The sequence below is a fragment of the Talpa europaea genome, assembly GCF_964194135.1.
Source record: "Talpa europaea genome assembly, chromosome: 5".
In the NCBI taxonomy this organism is placed as follows: domain Eukaryota; kingdom Metazoa; phylum Chordata; class Mammalia; order Eulipotyphla; family Talpidae; genus Talpa; species Talpa europaea.
Genome location: NC_140071.1, coordinates 121698375 through 121718377, shown reverse-complemented (window position 1 = coordinate 121718377; position 20003 = coordinate 121698375). Strand labels below are relative to the sequence as shown.

General features: G+C 35.3%; 1 protein-coding gene across 1 annotated transcript in view; it reads left to right on the top strand.

Moving 5' to 3' along the window:
* The window catches only part of N4BP2 (NEDD4 binding protein 2), a gene marked incomplete at its 3' end in the record, with an annotated part of 41757 nt that extends 22229 nt beyond the window's left edge, over nucleotides 1-19528 (top strand). Inside the window, exons 9-16 of the mRNA XM_084233311.1 lie at nucleotides 412-457; nucleotides 1938-2134; nucleotides 4044-4162; nucleotides 6490-6628; nucleotides 13260-13448; nucleotides 14961-15129; nucleotides 18116-18239; nucleotides 19483-19528. Of these exons, the coding sequence (XP_084089437.1) occupies nucleotides 412-457; nucleotides 1938-2134; nucleotides 4044-4162; nucleotides 6490-6628; nucleotides 13260-13448; nucleotides 14961-15129; nucleotides 18116-18239; nucleotides 19483-19528 (1029 nt within the window). The remainder of the gene's footprint in view (nucleotides 1-411; nucleotides 458-1937; nucleotides 2135-4043; nucleotides 4163-6489; nucleotides 6629-13259; nucleotides 13449-14960; nucleotides 15130-18115; nucleotides 18240-19482) is intronic.
* Nucleotides 19529-20003: the final 475 nt, after the last annotated feature.

Genomic DNA, 20003 nt, shown 5'->3' with positions numbered 1-20003 from the left:
ACAGTTCAATCCCAGCCGGCCAGCTAGGGTCCCACATGGGGAAGCAGACCTCTCCTGTTGTGCCCACTTCTCCCCTCAGCAGTGTATTTCTTCAGTCTGCCTGTTCTGTTCCCCGCTCTGTCTGGTGAGTCCTCTCACCCTCCCGCACATCCGGCCTGTACCCTGGTTCTTATATTAATAAATAACTCTTTAAAAAAAAAAAGCTACCTTCTTAAAAAAAAAGATGCATCATAAAAGTTCTATCAATGGAAAAAATACATAGATGTAGTTATACTTTATAATTTTATGGTTTTTACTGAGATTTAGCAATAATGATTGGTAGTTACACAAAGAGAAATGATTTCTAGAGACAATAATACCATATTTCCTACTGACCCTCCTTTGCTAATCCCCTGTTCTGTCTGTGTTTAGGAGCGACAAAGACAAGAAGAGGTATCCTCTGGCAAGTTTATACAAGGTAAAGCATATATCTTTACTTCAGATGTTCTCTCTTGATGTTGAAACAGGTATATATGTATGAATTTTAAATATGCTTCCATAAAATATGTCACTTAAAAATCTTGACTTGCAAAAAGAAAAATACTGGATGGTTTCACTCATAGCAGGAATTTAGAAAACCCAAATAAGGATCAGGAAAAAGACTAATTATAATAAAGTAAAAATCAAAATCAACAGGCAACTATAAACCAGAGCAGGGACTAGGGGGGGAAGGGAGTAGGATCAAAACAAAGGTGGTGGGAATTTTATAGGACGATAACCAAGATGAAAATGCATACATTGTACCAAAGTGAAAAATTATGTAAAAAATATATAAAATAAAAAATCTTGACTTGCAAATAAAAGTTTAAAAAATATTTAATGTTTGATATTGATATAAAATAAAATAAAACTTAAAGAATAAAAAAGTTTCTATAATATTTAACTTTCATGAATGATGTGGAACACCTTAAGTTTCTGTTAAGAGTTTGCTGTCAATGATAGAAAGCAGTTCTCATTTGAGAGCAATAAAGTATTAATGTGTTTGATTAAAACCATCATTGAAATAATACTTGGTTATTCAATATTTTATTGATGTTAGTATTATTGGAGCACAAAAGGCAGCCTGCTTTTTGGATCCATCTGCTAAGTTGAAAATAATTGATCCCAGACAATGTGTCTTAGATGGCATTGTCTTTAGTGATTAGTACAGGGTAGAAGATCTGTTATTAGAATCCTTTCGTGCATGAGTTCTTCCAGATGTCTCTTTTGTCCACTCCACACTTGGATTCCAAATTGAAGATTTTTAGTTCAGACCTGTGTTTGTTGCATCACTTTAAGTTATTTGAAAGCCCAATGGATATCAGATGGTGTGAATGATAGTACATCTACTGTTTCTTCCACTGTCTAGGAAAAAAAAAGAATATATCAGAATGTGTTGCTTTCTCTTAGAGATGCTGAAATGTTGCACATTAAATCCTGTTATTGTGAACTTAGAATGTTCGCTTCCTTACTTTGTTAACTATCATTCCCTCAATATTTATTGTGTTCCTCCTGCACGTTACCGTTTGCCAAGATATTGATCATTTCAGTCCTTGGTGTGACTGGGGCCAGCTGGTCACTTCCATCTGACTGCATCCTGCACTGTTTGCTAGTGCATATACTTGTCACTGTTTTCTGTCTGTTGATGTGATATGAAAAATACTGGGAAGTGGTCTGTTAGTCTATTTGAGGGATCGTTTGATCATTGTTCATTTGAAATATTCCTGCATTTATACATACCATTTCTTGCTTGCAATTATGTGAAGATGTATTTTGAAACTTCAAAGTTACATTATATTTATAAGCTAAAAGTAAAAAATGACATTTGTTGGGTCTTTATGAAATAGATGTAAATAGTGAATAATGCTAGTTTGTTCATTTATTGTTAGGGTCTGATTCTATTTATACTGCTTTTGTAGATCCTTTCCAGGTTGGGCATATTGGTCTTGATAATCCTGAACAAAAATCATCTCAGAAAACAGGCAAAAAATTACTGAAGACTTTAGCAGCACCAGAAATGCTGTCCTTATCGGATCATTGGAATACTCAAACTAAAAAAGTATCACTCAGAGAAATAATGTCAGAAGAAATTGCCTTACAGGAAAAGCATGATTTGGTATGAGTTAGTCTAAATATTAAACAAGCTTATTGTGTGTTACTTTGTAATTTTCATTTGATTCTACATTTTCTAGCCTGGACTCTATATTTGACCTGATTGAAGTTAATGATAGAATTGAAAAATGTTTTAAATATGGTTTAAATGGGAAGATTTTCTTTTGTGAAATAAGTTCATATTTAACAAAAAGGCAATCTATGTTAAATCTCTGTTGTTTTAGATTTAATTTTATAACTGAGTTGCATATTTCTAAGCTTTTAACATTTAACTTTTTTTCTGCTCCCCACTCTGTCTCTGGTGAATCCTCTCACCCCCCACACTTCTGGCTTACACCTCAGTTCTTGTATGCATAAATAAATAAATCTTTAAAAAAAGTCCCTTATTTAAAAAAAAAAAATCAAAAGGGAAATAAAGGGGCCTCCTTGGTCACACAAGGGGTTAAGTCTCAGCACTATGACACTATCGCCAGCCACTGCACCAGGACTTTGATCCTCGACTTTGATCCCTGGCCAGGGAACTAACCCACATATGGCACAGCAGACTTCTGTCTTGCTCACTTCTCCCCTTAGCAGTGTATTTCAGTAGATCTGCTTGTTCTCCCCACTCTGTCTTCTGGTGAATCCCGTCACTCCTCATCCCTCTGGCCTATACCCCAGTTCTGCTCAAAGTAAATAAAATTAAAAAAATATTAAAAAATATTTATCATCTTCATTTAGAATTAAAGTAGCACATTTGAGGAAAGTTATTTTGATTTGGCAATTTAAACAGATCCACATACGACTTGTAAGAAATGACAACAGTAACAATGCTTATGCATTATTTTTGAGTAAATATGTTAATGAAAATTGTGAATTTTGAGGTTTACTGTCACCTGAATTTGCAACTTAATTGTACATTGTAGTTTCTGCCCATTGAGGAGAATGTGTTTTTGAGGTGTTGTTCACAGCATCACACAGCATTCCTTTTAGGAGGGCCCATGGGAGAAATTTCTCTCAGGTCTCATTACAAAAAAACTGTACTTCTTCTGAGCAACTGGTTTGTTTTATTTTATGGACGCTAAGAATCTTTATTTCCCCCTTTTCTTTGGCCACTAAGAAGCTTAGAACTGAATTTGTGGCCCACCTTCAGCATTTGTACAGGATTTTGTGGCATTAATTTATATACTAATTTTGGGCCTCCTTGGTGGTGCAAGGGGTTTAGCACCGCACTATGAAGCAATCCGCAGCCTCTGCAGCACGAGTTCGATCCCTGGCTGGCCAGGGAGAAACCCACATGGCACAGCAGACCTCTCCTGTCCCGCCCGCTGCTCCCCTCAGCAGTGTATTTCAGTCAGTCTGCCTGTTCTGTTCTCTACTCTGTCTCTGGTGGATCCTCTCACCACCCGCATCTCTGACCTGCACCCCAGTTCTTGTCTGCATAAATAAATAAGTCTTTAAAAAAAATTTATATACTAATTTTACTTGCTAGCTTTATTCTATAGTCCTACCTTTATTTTCTCTACTCTCTAACTTTATTTATATCCTGTTTATTCACATTATATATATACTTATATATAATTGATTGTTCATATATGTTAATATATATACAGAAACACATACACATGTATTTTAATTTTTTAATATATGATTGAATGTGTTGGGGTTGTATATATGAGAGTATGTATATATTTATATGTACATGTACACGTGTGTATGTGTGATTGTGTGTGTGTGCATATTTATGAGCAGCTTCAAGTACTTTGCAAAAAATGGCATATAAATAAATATTGCAAAAATATTTACTAATTTCAGCTTTTAATCAGTTAAGGAAGTATGATTGCTTTTTGCAACTAAATAACCATGCTTTTGGGTCACTGTAATTTGTGTTAAAAATTTCATCTTAAGGATGATTTTGTTTTGTCTTGTTTTAGAAAAGGGAACCGCTTATGTTCGAAAAAGATTGTGCCACTAAACTAAAAGAGAAGCAGCTTTTTAAGATATTTCCAGCCATTAACCAAAATTTTCTAGCAGACATTTTCAAGGACCACAAGTAAGTGGTGGAAGGATTGTAATTTCTACTCTTAAGTCGTTGAATCATATATCCTATGCTTTGTTATTAATTTTATTTTTCTGATATCAGAAATAATATAGGTGTTTTATAAACCATCCCAATTTAATATATATAAAATGTCAAGAGTGAGCAGTTTTCTGATGGTTGATTTATAGTCATCTTCAGTTATTTTTGCTCATATTTATGCTAATGTGTGTATGCATATGTGTACACTATTTGTTTTTGTGTCTCCATATAAAAATATTTCACCAAAAAGTTGTGTTTTATGTACTATTTTGTAGTTTTGCTGTTTTTTTCCCATCCATATTTAGTGGTCAGCTCTTTTCTTTTTTAAAGTCTGCAGTGTTCAATAGTATTCTTAAACTAATTCTTGAAGTACTATTATTTATTCATTTGTTTATTTTAAATACTCAATTTTATTTTTCTATCGTAGGCCAGGACACTTAACAAATCATAATTTGCTTTGGAATGGACCATCTCCTTAGCCAAACAAAAATATAATGCATCTTATTTGTTATAGATATGGCCACTTTCTGTTTTGCTAAGAAAGAGGTGTTTAATGTTATAAGCTTCTTTGCCGCAGAGGAATGCCACAACTGCTACCATAAGAACAGTTGCATACCAGTAGCTGTGGAATGAATGTACTGTAATTTATTTAAACATGCTCCTGTTTATTGACTTTTTGACTGTAAGAAAAATTGCAAACCATGTTGGGTCAAGTGTCCTTAACTTGCATCTTTACAGCATTCGCTTATAAAACCAGCTGGCACTGGGCTTTTGTTTGGGGGAGATATTTGAGTACTGTTTCAATTTCTATGATTGTGATTGGCTTATTCAACTTTTCTGGGCTTTTTTCTAGTTTAGTCTTAGTAAACTATGTTGTTGTAGAAATTTGTCCATTTCTTGAAGGCTGTTGTATTTTTGGAATAGTAATATCTTATAATCTTTTTCATTTCTCTGTGATGTCTGGTAATTTCTCTTCTTTCACTTCTAATTCCCTTTGTTACTGTGTTCACCTTTGTTAGCCTACCTAGAGTTTTATCAATTTCTATCTTAGAGAACAAATTCTGAGTTTCTCTCATCTTTTGTATAGTCTTTTTGATTTGGTTCATTAATTTCCTTCTACTAACTTTGGGTCTTGTTTGTTCTTCCTTTTCAAATTGCATTAGATAATATTAATTTGTTTGTTTGAGGTTTTTCTTCTTATGTGGGCCTGTGTTGTACTTTCTTCCCTCTTAAGATCGTTAAATTCTGATACCTTATAGTCTCATTTTCAGTAGTCTTGAGGTATTTTATGATTTCTGCTATTAGCAGCTTATTATTTAGTCTACATGTTTTTAAGATTTTTCCAGTTTTTTCAATAGTTGCTTTCTATTGTTATAACATTATGGTCTCAGAGCACTTAGTATATTAATCTTTATGGTTTTATTGATGATTAACTTGTATTCCACCATATGGCATGGATCACAGATGGAGATAGTAGATTGAGGGCCATATAGAGAATCTCCTGTCCTTATAAATCAACCTAGTCAGTGCACTAAAATTAACTAATTCTGACAATAGATAACAGTTCAACAAAGGAGGAGCCCCTCCCCATAGAAATTATATCAGAACACGCCTGTCCCATCCAGGCAGCTTTCTGCCTGCTTGTGTCTGCCTGCTTGTGTCTTCCAATAAACCTTTCTTTCTTGGATATACCCAAACATCTTCCTCTCCTGGTTAAACTCATCACATGCTATTGAAAAGGGAACTTGGCTGAAGAGGTAAAGGTAGAAGTAAGAGGTAACCCAAGGGCTCCGACTCATTGAACCCAATACCTCATCATTATTATTATGAAAGCCTGAATAATGTAGGGGTGAGAAGTAGGATGATATTTTCCTTTCTGTTTCCCTTCTTAGAATTTCTTTTACTATATCCTTGTGGTATAAGTAAAAAGTGAAATTTGGCACAATAAATTTGTCAATTTAAAGACCTGTTATATGATGTTTGAAGGAAACTGAATCCATTTGTGAACCCAACAAGGGACTTAAGTATAGGTGAGAAGATGAAAGAAAGATAATCTTACTGGAATAAAAGATTAGACGATGAATTATCAATGTTGCCTTTTGGTATTCATTTTTAAAATGAGAGCCTATTTCTTGAAGTTTCTCTCTGGTCATTTTAAAATCTTTGGGATACACAATGAGCATTTGGTTTGCTGTTCTAACACTTAAAAATGAGTTAATTTTTCATTTTCTAAAATGTTTCAAGGATTATCTATGTTAAGGTTTCCACATGACTTATATTTATACTTACCCTCTCTACAGCTATTCATTAGAACACACAGTGCAGTTTCTAAACTGTGTTCTTGAAGGAGATCCTGTAAAAACAGTTGTAGCACAAGAGTTTGTTCATCAAAATGAGAATATTGCTTCTCATACAGCACAGAAATCTAAGGAGAAAAAGGTATGGAGTTACTTATTTTTACTATAATGACTAATAATTGCATATGAAAATAAAATTTGTTTGTTGAGGTGATTTAATGATTCTTTCTCACCAGTTTGACTAGATTGGAAATTTAACCACTGATAGTGTATTTGATTTTAGAATATTTGTTTAGTCAAAATAATGTGTTTTCCCTCCAGTGTCATTCATTGTGTATAACAAGTACTTGAATTCCTGTAATTTTTCTGTGTCCGCTGTACACAGTAGTGTGTGAGGCTTAATTGAATAGTGATGGGTTGTTAATATGATGGATCTTAGGGTATAAATCTGTAGGCAGAAATATTTAACCATCTGAGAAACTGTCTACCTTTTTACACCAAAGCTATTGTGCTATTTGACATTCCCATCAACAATGTATGAGGGTTATTTCTCCACATCCTCTTTTTCTTTCTATTATTTCTCTTTTTTGATTATAGCAATTCTGGCAGTTGCAAAGTTGTTTTAAGGGTATTTGGGATTTGTTTTAATCAAGTATGGTAATAAGATGTGTAGATGTGGGGATGTTAAAGAGAAAGTGTAGTATATGCACAGAAACCCAGAAACTAGAAGTATCACCTACCACCCTACCACATCAGGCAGCACCAGCATTGAACAGGAGGCCGGAGTAAAGGGCAAACATGGGCAAGAACTTTTAGTATGATATCTGTGGGAGGAATGGGCGATACAGGAAAGCTGGATTAGCATTGACTTGTTTGAATTCTATCAGCCTGCTCTGGGTGCATCAGGACTAGTTTTCTGGTACCTGTGCTGGGTGATTAGAGTATTTGGATGGTAGTCTGGAGTGTGAAAACCCCATAAAGGATGTGGTTGGGGGTATGGTTTGCATACCCCCAACTCTAGATTGGCTGGTTTGCATATGTAAGTTATATTAGCATACTAATTGTCTACTTTCTTTAGGAATTAGTGAACCTGTAAGGGTGGAGGGGTAGAGGTAAAATAGGGTTGGTGGAGCTCTCTAGGGCCTAACAAGCCCCAGATGCCAAAGAAAGCCATCAGAACACAGGAAATAAAAGACATGGTTAATATAGAAGTGTTATCTCACTGTGAGTTGATTTGGAGTTTCCTGATGACAGATGATGTTGAGCATCTTTTTATATACTTGTTGACTTTTTGTGTATCTTTTTAAAAAATATAGATTTATAACCTTTTTGCCTACTAAATTTTTATCTGCTTAACATTTTTCAAGTATTTTATATACACAAGATACCCCCAAGTCCCTTATCAGACATGATAAATTGAAAATGTTCTAAAGATTGTCTTTTCACATTTTTGATGGTGTCCTTAAGAATACAAAGTTTTTAAGTTTGACAATTTGCAATTTCTTTTGTTGCTTATACTTTTATCATATCTAAGAAACTCTTGCCTATTCCAAGGCCTTAAAGATTTACATCTATGTTTTCTTCTAAGAGTTTTACAGTTTAAGTGCTTGCATTTAGATCTTTGATCCATTCTGAATTAGTTTTTATATGTGATGTGAGTTTGGGGTGGGGGTGGGGTCCAAGTTCTTTTATCTGCATCTGCACGTCCAGTTGTCACAGTACTACTTATTGCAAAGACTATTTCCCCATTGTATTTTCTTAGCTCCCTTGTTGGAAATGAAGTGATTGTAAGTTTATTGTCAGACTTTCAATATGTCTGCTATTATACCAACCCACACTGTCTTAAATACTGTAACTTTGCAGTTTAGTCTTGAAACCAGGAGGTGTGTTTCCAGTTATTTGAAGATTGTTTGGTTACTCTGGGCCCCTCGCATTTCCTTGTGAATCTTCGGATAGCTTATCAATTCTGTAAAGATGGCAGCTGGAATTTTCATGGGGATTGTGTTGAATTTGTAGATAATTTGAGGATTATTGTCATCCTAAAAATATAAATCTGTGAACATGGGATATTTTTCAATTTATTTAGGTATTTGTAATTTCTTTCAAGAGTATGGTGTCATGTTATTACATTTTTTATGTCTTTAATTTATTTCTAAGTGTTCTTTCTCATGTTATTATAAATGGACTTATTTTCTTTATTTTTGGACTGTACATTGCAAATATATAGAAATATAATTTGTATATTAATCGTGTATAGCTGTCAGCTTTTTTAAATAGGCCCTTATCATCTTGCTATTCTTATTAATAAAAATACTCAAGGATAACTGTGTCTTTCTTTCTTTTTTCCTTTATTTTACTATCAGTTAGTAGGTATATACAACTTATGTAATTTTGGTATTCATGTGACATTAGTACTATATATGGGGCAGGGCTCAAGTGATGCCACTGATACCTGTGTTCTCCATGGATGATAGGTACAGTATATTTTAAGATGGAAAGAGTGTACAAGATGATGGTGAGACCTTCAAGACCAAACCAGGAGATCATTGTGGGTCATTATGGTGACAGAGGAAGTGATGAGGGAAAGGTGTGCTTGCTCACAGTTGGAGAGGATTGGAAAATGTTGCAGTCAGAAAAGGAAATTTTGAGGCATTGTCCAAAATACTAATTTCAAGTTATTCTGGAGATTTTCTTAGACTTTCTTTATTTCTTAGACTCTCACACAAAATGTGTCAGAGCAAGAATAAAAGTCTTTTTTAAATTGGTGAGCAGAATAGTCTGTCTTTGATATTCTGGAACCATGAGGTCCTACAGATATTAAAGGGACGTATCTTGGTACCAGATACATTCTTCTGTTTTCAAGAAATAAACGTTTCAAACTATGTTTTATTAATACTACTAACTCTTTAGCATTTAATAAAATTTAAAAGTCTGTTGCCATGGGAAATTTTTGGTATTATAGAGAATAAATGGCACTAATTAGGTGAATTCTTAGGAAGTCACTATTTCACTTTGCTCTTGTTAATGAAGTTGTAATAAACCACATCACTGTGAGATAGATATAAAAACAATCTTATTTCAGGGCCTCCCCGGTGGCGCAGCAGGTTGAGCGCAGCACTGTGAAGCTGTCCGCAGCCTCTGCAGCGCAGGTTCGATTCCTGGCCGGCCAGGGAGATACCCACATGGCGCAGCAGACCTCTCCTTTCAGTAGTGTTTTTGGTCTGCCTGTTCTGCTCCCCGCTGTTTCTGGTGAATCCTCTCAGCCTCCACACCTCTGGCCTGTACCCCAGTTCTTGTATAAATAAATAAGTCTTAAAACAAAAACAAAACCAACCTTATTTTTTTTTTAAGATTTATTTATTTATGCAAACAAGAGCTGGGGTACAGGCCAGAGATGCGGGGGTGGGGGGAGAAGTGAGAGGATTCACCAGAGACACAGTAGGGAACAGAACAGGCAGATCTACTGAAATACACTGCTGAGGGGAGCAGTGGGCAAGTCAGGAGAGGTCTGCTGAGCCATGTGGGTTGCTCCCTGGCTGGCCAGGGATCGAACTCGTGCTGCAGAGGCTGCGTATTGCTTCATAGTGTGTTGCTTAACCCCTTGCACCACCAGGGAGGCCCGAAGCCAATCTTATTTTAAAAGAGAATAGACACTTAAAAAAAAAGCAGCTCTCATTATATAATCTCTCCCACCCCACCCCCCTTTTTATTTTTTTTATGGGTTTATTTATTTGTTTGTTTTTATATTTATTTATACAAGCACTGGGTACAGTCAGAAGTGCGGGAGGGTGAGAGCAATCACCAAAGCCAGAGTGGAGAGCAGAACAGGTAGACCAGACGAAGTACACTGCTGAGGGGAGCAGCGGGCGGCAGGAGAGGTCTGCACGCCATGTGGGACCCTCTCTGGAGGCCGGGGATCAAACCGGGACTACAGAGGCTTCAGGCAGCTTCACAGCCCAGTGCTCAACCGCTGCACCACTGGGGAGGCCCACCACCCCCCTTTTTAAAGGAAAGAAATGAAGGGTTTTCTTTTCATAAAACCAAACATGATTTGCATTTTTTTAGTATGAACACTAACAGAAAGTTTAATGCTATGGAATATTGATGTTTTAGTGTTAGGCACTATGGGCTTTTCAAAAGTATAGAAAGCAACTTAATTATCCCTTTCACCCAAAGTCTTTGATTTTATCAGGGATGGAATTCATACACTCCTAGACTATTTAAACACTTATATGAAACAAGTTTGTGATTATGTAATGGAGAGAATGACACAGGATATAAATTCTGTGAATATTCTTATGTAAAAGAGAACGCCTTGTGTTCCTTCATAAGATAAGCTGGGTATTTGCTGCAAAAATATATCAACTATTGTCTCATTTACAGATTTTTAACTTTGATAGTATGTTAGTAGCATAGCAATACCTTTATTTTATTCTTTTTTTTTTTTTAAAGATTTATTATTTATTTATTTATTTATTTATACGAGCACTGCGTACAGTCAGAAGTGCAGGAGGGTGAGAGAATTCACCAGAGCCAGAGCGGGGAGCAGAGCAGGCAGAAGGACCGAAGTACACTGCTGAGGGGAGCAGCGGGCGGCAGGAGAGGTCTGCGCGCCATGTGGGACCCTCCTCCGGTGGCCGGGGAGCAGCCGGGGATCGAACCGGCGCCGCAGAGGCCGCGGGCAGCTTCGCAACCCAGCGCTCAATCGCTGCACCACCGGGGAGGCCCTATTTTATTCTTTCATTTTCCTTCAGTTCTTTAAAACCTCTAGAGTTTTAGGGACTAAGTGAGCAAAATTTAGCAAATGAAATTTTACAACCAACTACTATTATATATTAGACTAGTTTTTTCCAACCTGTCTTGACTTGTGAATTCTATTCTTAGGTAGGAAATTTGAAAAAGTGCTTTTATCCATTAGTAATATATAGTACATAATGCATACATATAATTTTAATGTAATTTATATAAAATGATTTTACATAAAAATTAAATCTGTATTAAAGATTATCATAGAGTACATTATAATTATATTCTTTGCTAATATTTTTAATTAATGACAGTTTTCAGCCATTAGAAAATTAGCAAATTTAGCAAGGATCCTACATTGTTTAATTTACTTTTAATTATAACAAAATGTGAATTGCTTAAAAACTTGAAAATTATTTTTTGAGGTTTCGGGATTGAATGTTCATAAAATGTTCATTAAATTGCTTGGCATGACATCTGATTCTTGGAAGTCTTTAAAATTTTTAAGGAAATTATAGTAATTATAATTATAGTAATTTATTATTCCTCTCTCCCCCTCTTCCATGTTAAGAAACGTATCAGATTGCTGTTGTAAGCAGCATTTTCAGCAAACAGCACTTTGGAGACTGGTATAGATGAAACGCCAATTTGGATATAGAAGTCACTATGTTTTGCTGTTTTTTTTTTTTTTTTTTTTTGAAAGATTTATTTATTTATTTATACAAGCACTGGGTACTGTCAGAAGTGTGGGAGGGTGAGAGAATTCACCAGAGCCAGAGCGGGGAGCAGAGCAGGCAGAAGGACCGAAGTACACTGCTGAGGGGAGCAGCGGGCGGCAGGAGAAGTCTGCGCGCCATGTGAGACCCTCCTCCGGTGGCCGGGGAGCAGCCGGGGATCGAACCGGCGCTGCAGAGGCTGCGGGCAGCTTCACAGCCCAGCGCTCAACTGCTGCGCCACCAGGGGAGGCCCTGTTTTGCTGTTTTTTAACATTGAATTTTGATATTCTGGATACATCTGGATGCATTATTATAAGAATTTTGCTTAGAAAAAACTTTTCCTATTTTGTGGAGAGCACTGAGGCAAATTTGCATAATAATTACTTGTATTTGTGCTTTAAATTAGTTACTTTAACTTTTTTTAAGATTTGTTTATTTATGCATACAAGAGCTAGGGTACAGGCCAGAGGTGTAGGGGGTAAGAGGATTTAGCAGAGACAGAGTGGGGAACAGAACAAGCTGACTGACTGAAATACACTGCTGAGGGGTGCATCGGGTGAGCCAGGAGAGGTCTGCTGCACCATGTGGGTTGCTCCCTGGCCTGCTGGGGATCAAACTCGTGCTGCAGAAGCTGGCAGGCAGCTTCATAGGCTGTGTCTTAACCCCTTGAGCCACCAAGGAGACCCAGCTTTTACTTCTTAAGGTCAATTTTGGATAGCAATTACTTGATGGGTGATTTTTCATACAATTCATTGAAATTTTTTAATAGTCTATACTACCCTAGTGACTAGTTGGTAGTTGGCTGACTGAAAACTACTCCATAAGAGTATTTTTGATGTTTACTAACTACTAGATGTAGTCATTCCACATGCCTTTTCTGTTTTAAAGAGAATTACTCAGTTTTATTGATTGGCTTTTTAAATGGAAATGTTTTATTATTGCTTTCAATAACTAGGCCCTTCAAATAGGTTTATAAACTAAAATTTGGAAAATGTTCCATAAATGAGTTTTATATTTTCTCTTGCTTTGATTTTATGATTAGATTGTATTTTGATAATTTTATGGCTTGATTTTATGACTAGGTTATGTTTTGATAACATCTAAAATAAGTAAAGACGGGATATCCTTTATGACATAAAGAAGTTAATGACAGTTACTAAGTGCATGGTTTACTAGGTAGACATTGGGAAGCATCTGTTTTATAAGAAAAGATGAAAAATAGCATAACCTGGTTTTCATATATATTTTTGGGAGGTAAAACTTGTGTTTTCTACTTTCTTCATATTTTACCTATTGTGTAATATCTTATAGACAAAGAAATCAAAAGAGACTGAAGATATGCTAAATGAGCCATCTTTCCAGGATTTTGAGTATCCAGAGTATGATGACTATAGGGCAGAGGCTTTCCTGCACCAACAGAAGAGGATGGAATGCTACAGCAAGGCAAAAGAAGCTTATCGGATGGGGAAAAAAAATGTCGCTACATTTTATGCCCAGCAGGTAAAGTGGAAAACTGATAATAATAACAACCCTTTTTTTGTCATTTATGATATCTGAATAATCTTCAGATAATTTTTTTTTTTTAAGATTTATTTATTTATTTATACAAGCACTGGGTACCGTCAGAAGCTCGGGAGGGTGAGAGAATTCACCAGAGCCAGAGCGGGGAACAGAACAAGCAGACTGATGAAATACACTGCTGAGGGGAGCAGCGGGTGTGGCAGGAGAGGTCTGCGGCCATGGGGACCCTTGCTGGTGGCCAGCGATCGAACCGGCGCTGCAGAGGCTGCAGGCAGCTTCGCAGCCCAGTGTTCAACTGCTGCGCCACCAGGGAGGCCCTAATCTTGAGATAATTCATACTTGTATTGTGTTCTTTTTGGGGGGGGATGTATGGATTAAATAGGTGATGAAAATAAGGTGTCCTAATTTTCATAAGAGATGTATGTTTCTGAGAATTTCATCTCTCTTTGAAATATTCCATTTCCGTGGTGCTATCATGAATTGCAGTCCATGAATTCTGACAATTCATATTTTCTTTTAGGTTAGATTCTCTCAGATAGCAGTTTTCTGTAGGAAAGACAGCAGAATGTTAATATTGACTGTATAGGGCCTTGTTTGAAATTTTAGTAATGTATCAGTAACTTTTATAGGTTTTTTTTAAAGAATTATTTCTTTATTGTAAGATTTTTATTTTATTTATTTTTGCATAGAAGGACTGGGGTGTAGGCCAGAGGTGCGGGGGAGGGGGATGAGAGGATTCACCAGAGACAGAGTGGGGAGCACAACAACAGGCAGATTGCCTGAAATACACTGCTGAGGGAGCAGTGGGTAGGAGAGGTCTGCTGTGCCATGAGTGCATTAGCTCCCTGGCAGGGGATCAAACTCAGGTCACTTTGCCATGAGATGCCTCTCGTGGTGGTACCGCTGAAACTTAACCCCTAAGCCATCCTGGACACCCCCTCACTTTTATAGTTTGAAAAGAAAATTACGTTACTATATTTCAGGGAAGCAAAATTTGGCATGGTATTACAAGAAACATGCCTGATATACTTTTAATTTTTGTGGTTCCATATGGCTTACTTTTTCATGATAGGCCAGCAAAGGTATCAAAATGGAATAACCCTATGCACCTAATAACAAACCATGTGAAATGACTATAAGGCATTGAAATCAATGAGACCCAGAATTATCACAGGGTAAACCAGTGTTTTCCTTATGAAACAGGAGGTGTTTATTTAAGTTTGTCACATAATTTTCAGTCCAGAAGATATTTTAGAAATGTGATTCAGTAGTTTTATGAATTTTATTATTGATTCACTGAAATTCAACCAAATTTTGGTGAATTCTTGCCTATTAACCAATTGCATGATGGGTTAAAATTTTAGATTAACTGTTCTCTATCTCTCTCTCTCTTTTGGTTCTACCAAAAATGAGGCATTTTTTTTTACTTCCTCATCTACTTAGAGTAACAAATATCAAAAGCATTTACTGGTGATGTGTTTATAATTCTAGGGTAGTCTCCATGAGCAGAAGATGAAAGAAGCCAATCACCTTGCTGCTGTGGAGATCTTTGAGAAAGTCAATGCCTCCCTGCTGCCACAGAATGTTTTAGACCTCCATGGGTTGCATGTGGATGAGGCTATAGAACATTTGATGACAGTTTTACAGCAGAAAACTGAAGGTAGGACTGTAATAGTGACAAATTTTCTATTGATTATATTGATATATCTTGCAAATTCTGGAGAGACTCTTTATCATGCTTCCATTTGTGTGTACTTCACGAAATATGTTAAAAGTATCTTGTTGGTTTAACATTTGTTTCCTTGTGTGTTTATTAGCAGACATTCTTTGATATAGAGGATCCCACTTCCCCAGTTGTTTTTTAAAATAGAATTTTAGAAATCTTGGAGAAAAATCTATAAAACAATAATAAAGATTAAAAAAGATAATTTAAGAACGTTTAAAATTTCTTGCTTAATATGTAGAAAAGATAAACTTATGGGAGTATTATAAAAGAATATGCTTTCTATAAAGGATGAATTAATCATTTACTCAGTAAAAATTAGATTATAGTCTAGGTATCAAAGAGTTAAAGACACAAAGTCCCTGTCTACGAAGTGTTCTGGTCCAGGGCAGTAGATAAAATAGTTACATAAATAATTAACATTGTGATAAGACAGTACAGATTGCTACAAAATCCCTACATACTCTGTCCCTTGCTTGCCTTTCCAATCTCATCTTGTGTTTTGGTGCTTCTGTATGTTGACCTCCCGACTGTTAGGTTTCCTGTAAATAGCCTCTGTTAGTCTTCATATATATTACAGTCTCTATAAAAAGCTTATTGTATAATTTATTGTTAAATATCTGTCTTTCTGACCAAGAATTGAGTCAGTGATGATTATTTACTTTATGTACTATCTTTCATTCCATAGTCAATGAAACTTGAATAAAAGATTGAGTAAAAGATAACTGACAATTTTAAAAGTTTAATAAAATGGAAAATAGTAAGTGTTGTTAAAGATGTAGAGAATTGGAACTTTCATATGGTGTTGGTGGAAATGTTAAATGGTCAGGTTAAGCATACATATCATATGACTCACAGTTCTGCTTCTAGATATGCACACAAGAGAATTAAAAGTACAATTCATAATAACAGAAAAGTGAAAGCAACCCAAATGTCCATCAACTGATGATTGAACAGATGCAATGTGGTCTATCCATCCATTGATAGAATATTATTCAGCAATTAAAAGAAATGAATACTGGGCCTCCCCTGGTGGCGCAGCAGTTGAGCGCTGGACTGTGAAGCTGCCTGCAGCCTCTGCAGCGCCGGTTTGATCCCCGGCCACTGGCGAGGGTCCCACATGGCTTGTGGACCTCTCCTGCCACGCCCGTTGCTCCCCTCAGCAGTGTATTTCGTCTGTCTGCCTGTTCTGTTCCCCACTCTGGCTCTGATGGATTCTCTCACCTTCCCATGCTTCTGACTGTGCCCAGTGCTTAAATAAATAAATGAATGAATGAATGAATGAATGAATGAATGAATGAATGAATCTTTAAAAAAAATAAAAGAAATGAATTATTGATAAATGCTACTGTATGGATCTACCTTATAAACATTATGCTATATGAAAGAAGGCTGATACAAAAGCCACATATTGTGTAATTTCTCTTTGTATAAAATGTCCAGAATAGATAAATCTATAGCAACAGAAAGTACACTGGTGATTGCTGAGGCTGGAAAGCAGGGAATGAAGAATGACTGCTAATGGCTATAGAATTGTTTTTGAGATGATGGACTATTCTGGAGTTAGGTAGCGGTAGTCATTGCACAATGTTGTAATATCCTAAAAACCACTGAATTCTACATTTTAAAATCATGAAGCTAGTTATGTGAATTTCATCTCAATTAAAAGTAATTACAGGGAAAAAAGAGTTAAAGCAACTTGTGTAAAGTGATGTGTGGTCTGAAACAAGAACAAACTTTTCTGGAAGCCAAGCCCATCTTGTGTATGCAGCCACCTATGGTAGCTTGTAGTTACTGTAAGTTCCCACCAGATGGTAGTATTGTTGACTAGACAAGAGGGAAAAATTTGTGGCTCTACCCTTCCTTGCTTTTAGTTATAAGATGAAAGGATTAGGAATAAAAAATATTAAAGTAGGTATCCAAAACATATACCTTCTAATTGAAATATACACCACCACCATCTATGAAGTCTTTTTGCCCCAAATAAACCAGAAGCAAATATAGCAGGCCTTTAGTTCTAACTATCCTTTGATAGAGACTTATAGGGAACAGAGGAACATGTTGAAAGGCACCATGGGGATACAATACCAGCAAAATCCAGACTGTGCAAATTTAGTGTAAATAATCTATTTCCTAACAAATTGTAAAGAAAAATATGGGGGAGAGAGCCTTCAGATTAAAAGTTACTTAATAGTCAACCAAATGCACTGTGTATTTGTTTTAACCCTGATTCATACAAATCACTGTAAAGACATTTTTCTGAGACTATTGAGGGAAATATTTAGCCACTTTTAGAAACTGATATTAAAGAACCATTAAAAATTTTGTAAGACATACTGGTAGTTATATACATATTTAATAGTCCTTGTCTTTTTGAAGTAAATACTGAAATTTTTATAGTTTAAATGATAAGAAGTCTGAAAATATGGCTTAAGTAGTTTTGTTAAAGGTGAGAAAAAGTGGGAATAGCCTAAATTTGGGGAGCCTACACACATACATTAATTCATTCTACAAATATCCTTTTTTTGAGGCTTGTGAATCAACTAGAGAACCTTTTCAGAGTAGTAAGTGAATTATTGAAAGGTGAGATGGTGTAAATAAATGACCTAATAATGAGGGGAGTGGCAGGGAAGGTGTCATTAATATTATTAGTCATTATCCTTTCAGAGAGAGCTGAAGATCTCCCTCTCTCCCTATAGGGGAAAAAGTCCCACTATAGTCTTTAAGCAGATAAATTGCTATGAATCTTCCATACTTACAGCATAGATAAAATATGTATTTTGAAATATTAATTTGGGTCTTTTTGAAGCAATAAATTCCTAGATATCCATGAAAATGATTTCATATGTGTTTGAGTAGTTAAGGTTTACTTTCTGTTGAGAATGTAAAATGAGTTTTAACTGGTCCAATTTCTGTTGTACAGAATGTAAGCAGAGTGGAGGTAAGCCCTATCTTTCTGTGATTACGGGAAGAGGAAACCACAGCCAGGGAGGAGTTGCTCGCATCAAACCAGCCGTCATTAAATACCTCACAAGCCATAGTTTCAGGTGAGTATAGATTTCTGTTGTTGCTAATGGCAGTTACCCATATATAGCTAGTAAATACTGAAATATGCTCACAGTGAAGTGTTAAAATAGTTAACTAAATTTAGCCATCTGATTTTGGAAATCCATGCTTAAATTATAATGTAAAATTTTCTGCTGGATTTATGATGTCCATTAAATCACAAATGGTGGGGAGGAGATGTTTGTTGTTGATATGATCATCTGATAAATTTTTATCATAAATTTGAAATCTTAAAGGAACGTAAAATATAATTGGGTTTCTTTGATAATGTATTATCCAGCATAATCAAATTATCCATATCATAATTTAAGCTTTATTTCATTGAAAGAAAAAAATGTATTTGTGGGTTTTGTAAGGAACTGATGGCTTCTGCTAAAATATAGTTATAATTTGGTTGTGTTTAAATGTTAGCAGAAATGTACCAGATAAGATGAATTTATGCATCTTACTAAATATAAGTTAAATGTCATTAATGATCTGAGCTGACAAACATTAGGTGATTATTATTCAGTAATAGAAAATGAAAAGAAATGTCCAAAAATAAAGATCTGTTGATAGATATATTCTCAGAGAAGGTTTATCATGAAGTACCCTTCTTCTCTCAGTTCTAGCTTCAATTAGGGTAGCGTATTTTGTTTATGCCATGTATTAAAGTGTTGCTAGACTAGTAGCTTAATTCTGAGCCTGAAAACAGATGACGTTTCTGTCAGGAGTAGTTAGAGCAAAAGGGGTAGTTACACCAAAACCATATCATGTTGGGAGTAATGATCGATTTTTGAGACCATTGTTTCTTTAAATAAATTTCAGACTGAGGAAATGGAAAGATTTCATGGCTTGATGAATCAGTAACCTATTATATTGGAGATTTCTTCTTGGCACTGACTAATGCACAAAAATAAAGTAATGTAGACATCATCTTATCCTTTATACAGCATGTTCTTTTTCATGAAGGTCAAATTCAGGCTTGACAGTTTTAGAAAATTCCAATTGTGATAACTACTAATTTAGGAGTAAACCTTAGCTTTAGGATTGTATTTATTTTTACAATAGATTAAAAGGAACAAAAGCATAAATATTGGTCCTGAATATTGACTTTTTATTGACTTAATAAAGGAGAGTACTTTGATGATATATTTAGCATAGGTCCTTGGGATTGATTATAAGATGTATTTCTTTATCATTGTGAAATTTATCTTTAAAATAATTCTTTTCTCATTTCTGCAGGTTCTCTGAAATTAAACCAGGGTGCTTGAAAGTCATGCTAAAGTAAAATAAATGTCCTTGACTTAGAAGTGTGAAGGTTTGTAGGTTAGAATTAGTTTTATTTGCAGTAATTTAGTCAGTTTTACAGTAAATGAGTTTTATTAGAAATAATGTCATTATAAAACAGAAAAACATTATGATGATGTTTTTCAAAGTGCAAGAATTTAATTTTTTACTAAATTAAATACCAAATATGTTGTCTGTTAAAAATGTTAGAGGTTTTTATTGATTACAAAATGTCTAAGAAAATTATCAGCTGCAGTTTTTAAAGTTTGAAGTGCTCTGATTCTCTCGGAGAGAAAATGTTACCTTTGTAGTAATTGTTTAACCTTTACTAAAATTCTAATGACTTCCATGAAAGGTATTTAAAATGCTATGAGACCTGGTTAGTAACCTTCAAAGACTTGTGAAAAAAGAAGAAATAGAAGGAGTAATGTTAGTAAGGAGATAAAACAAAAACTCTTGAATGTGTTTTGATTTCA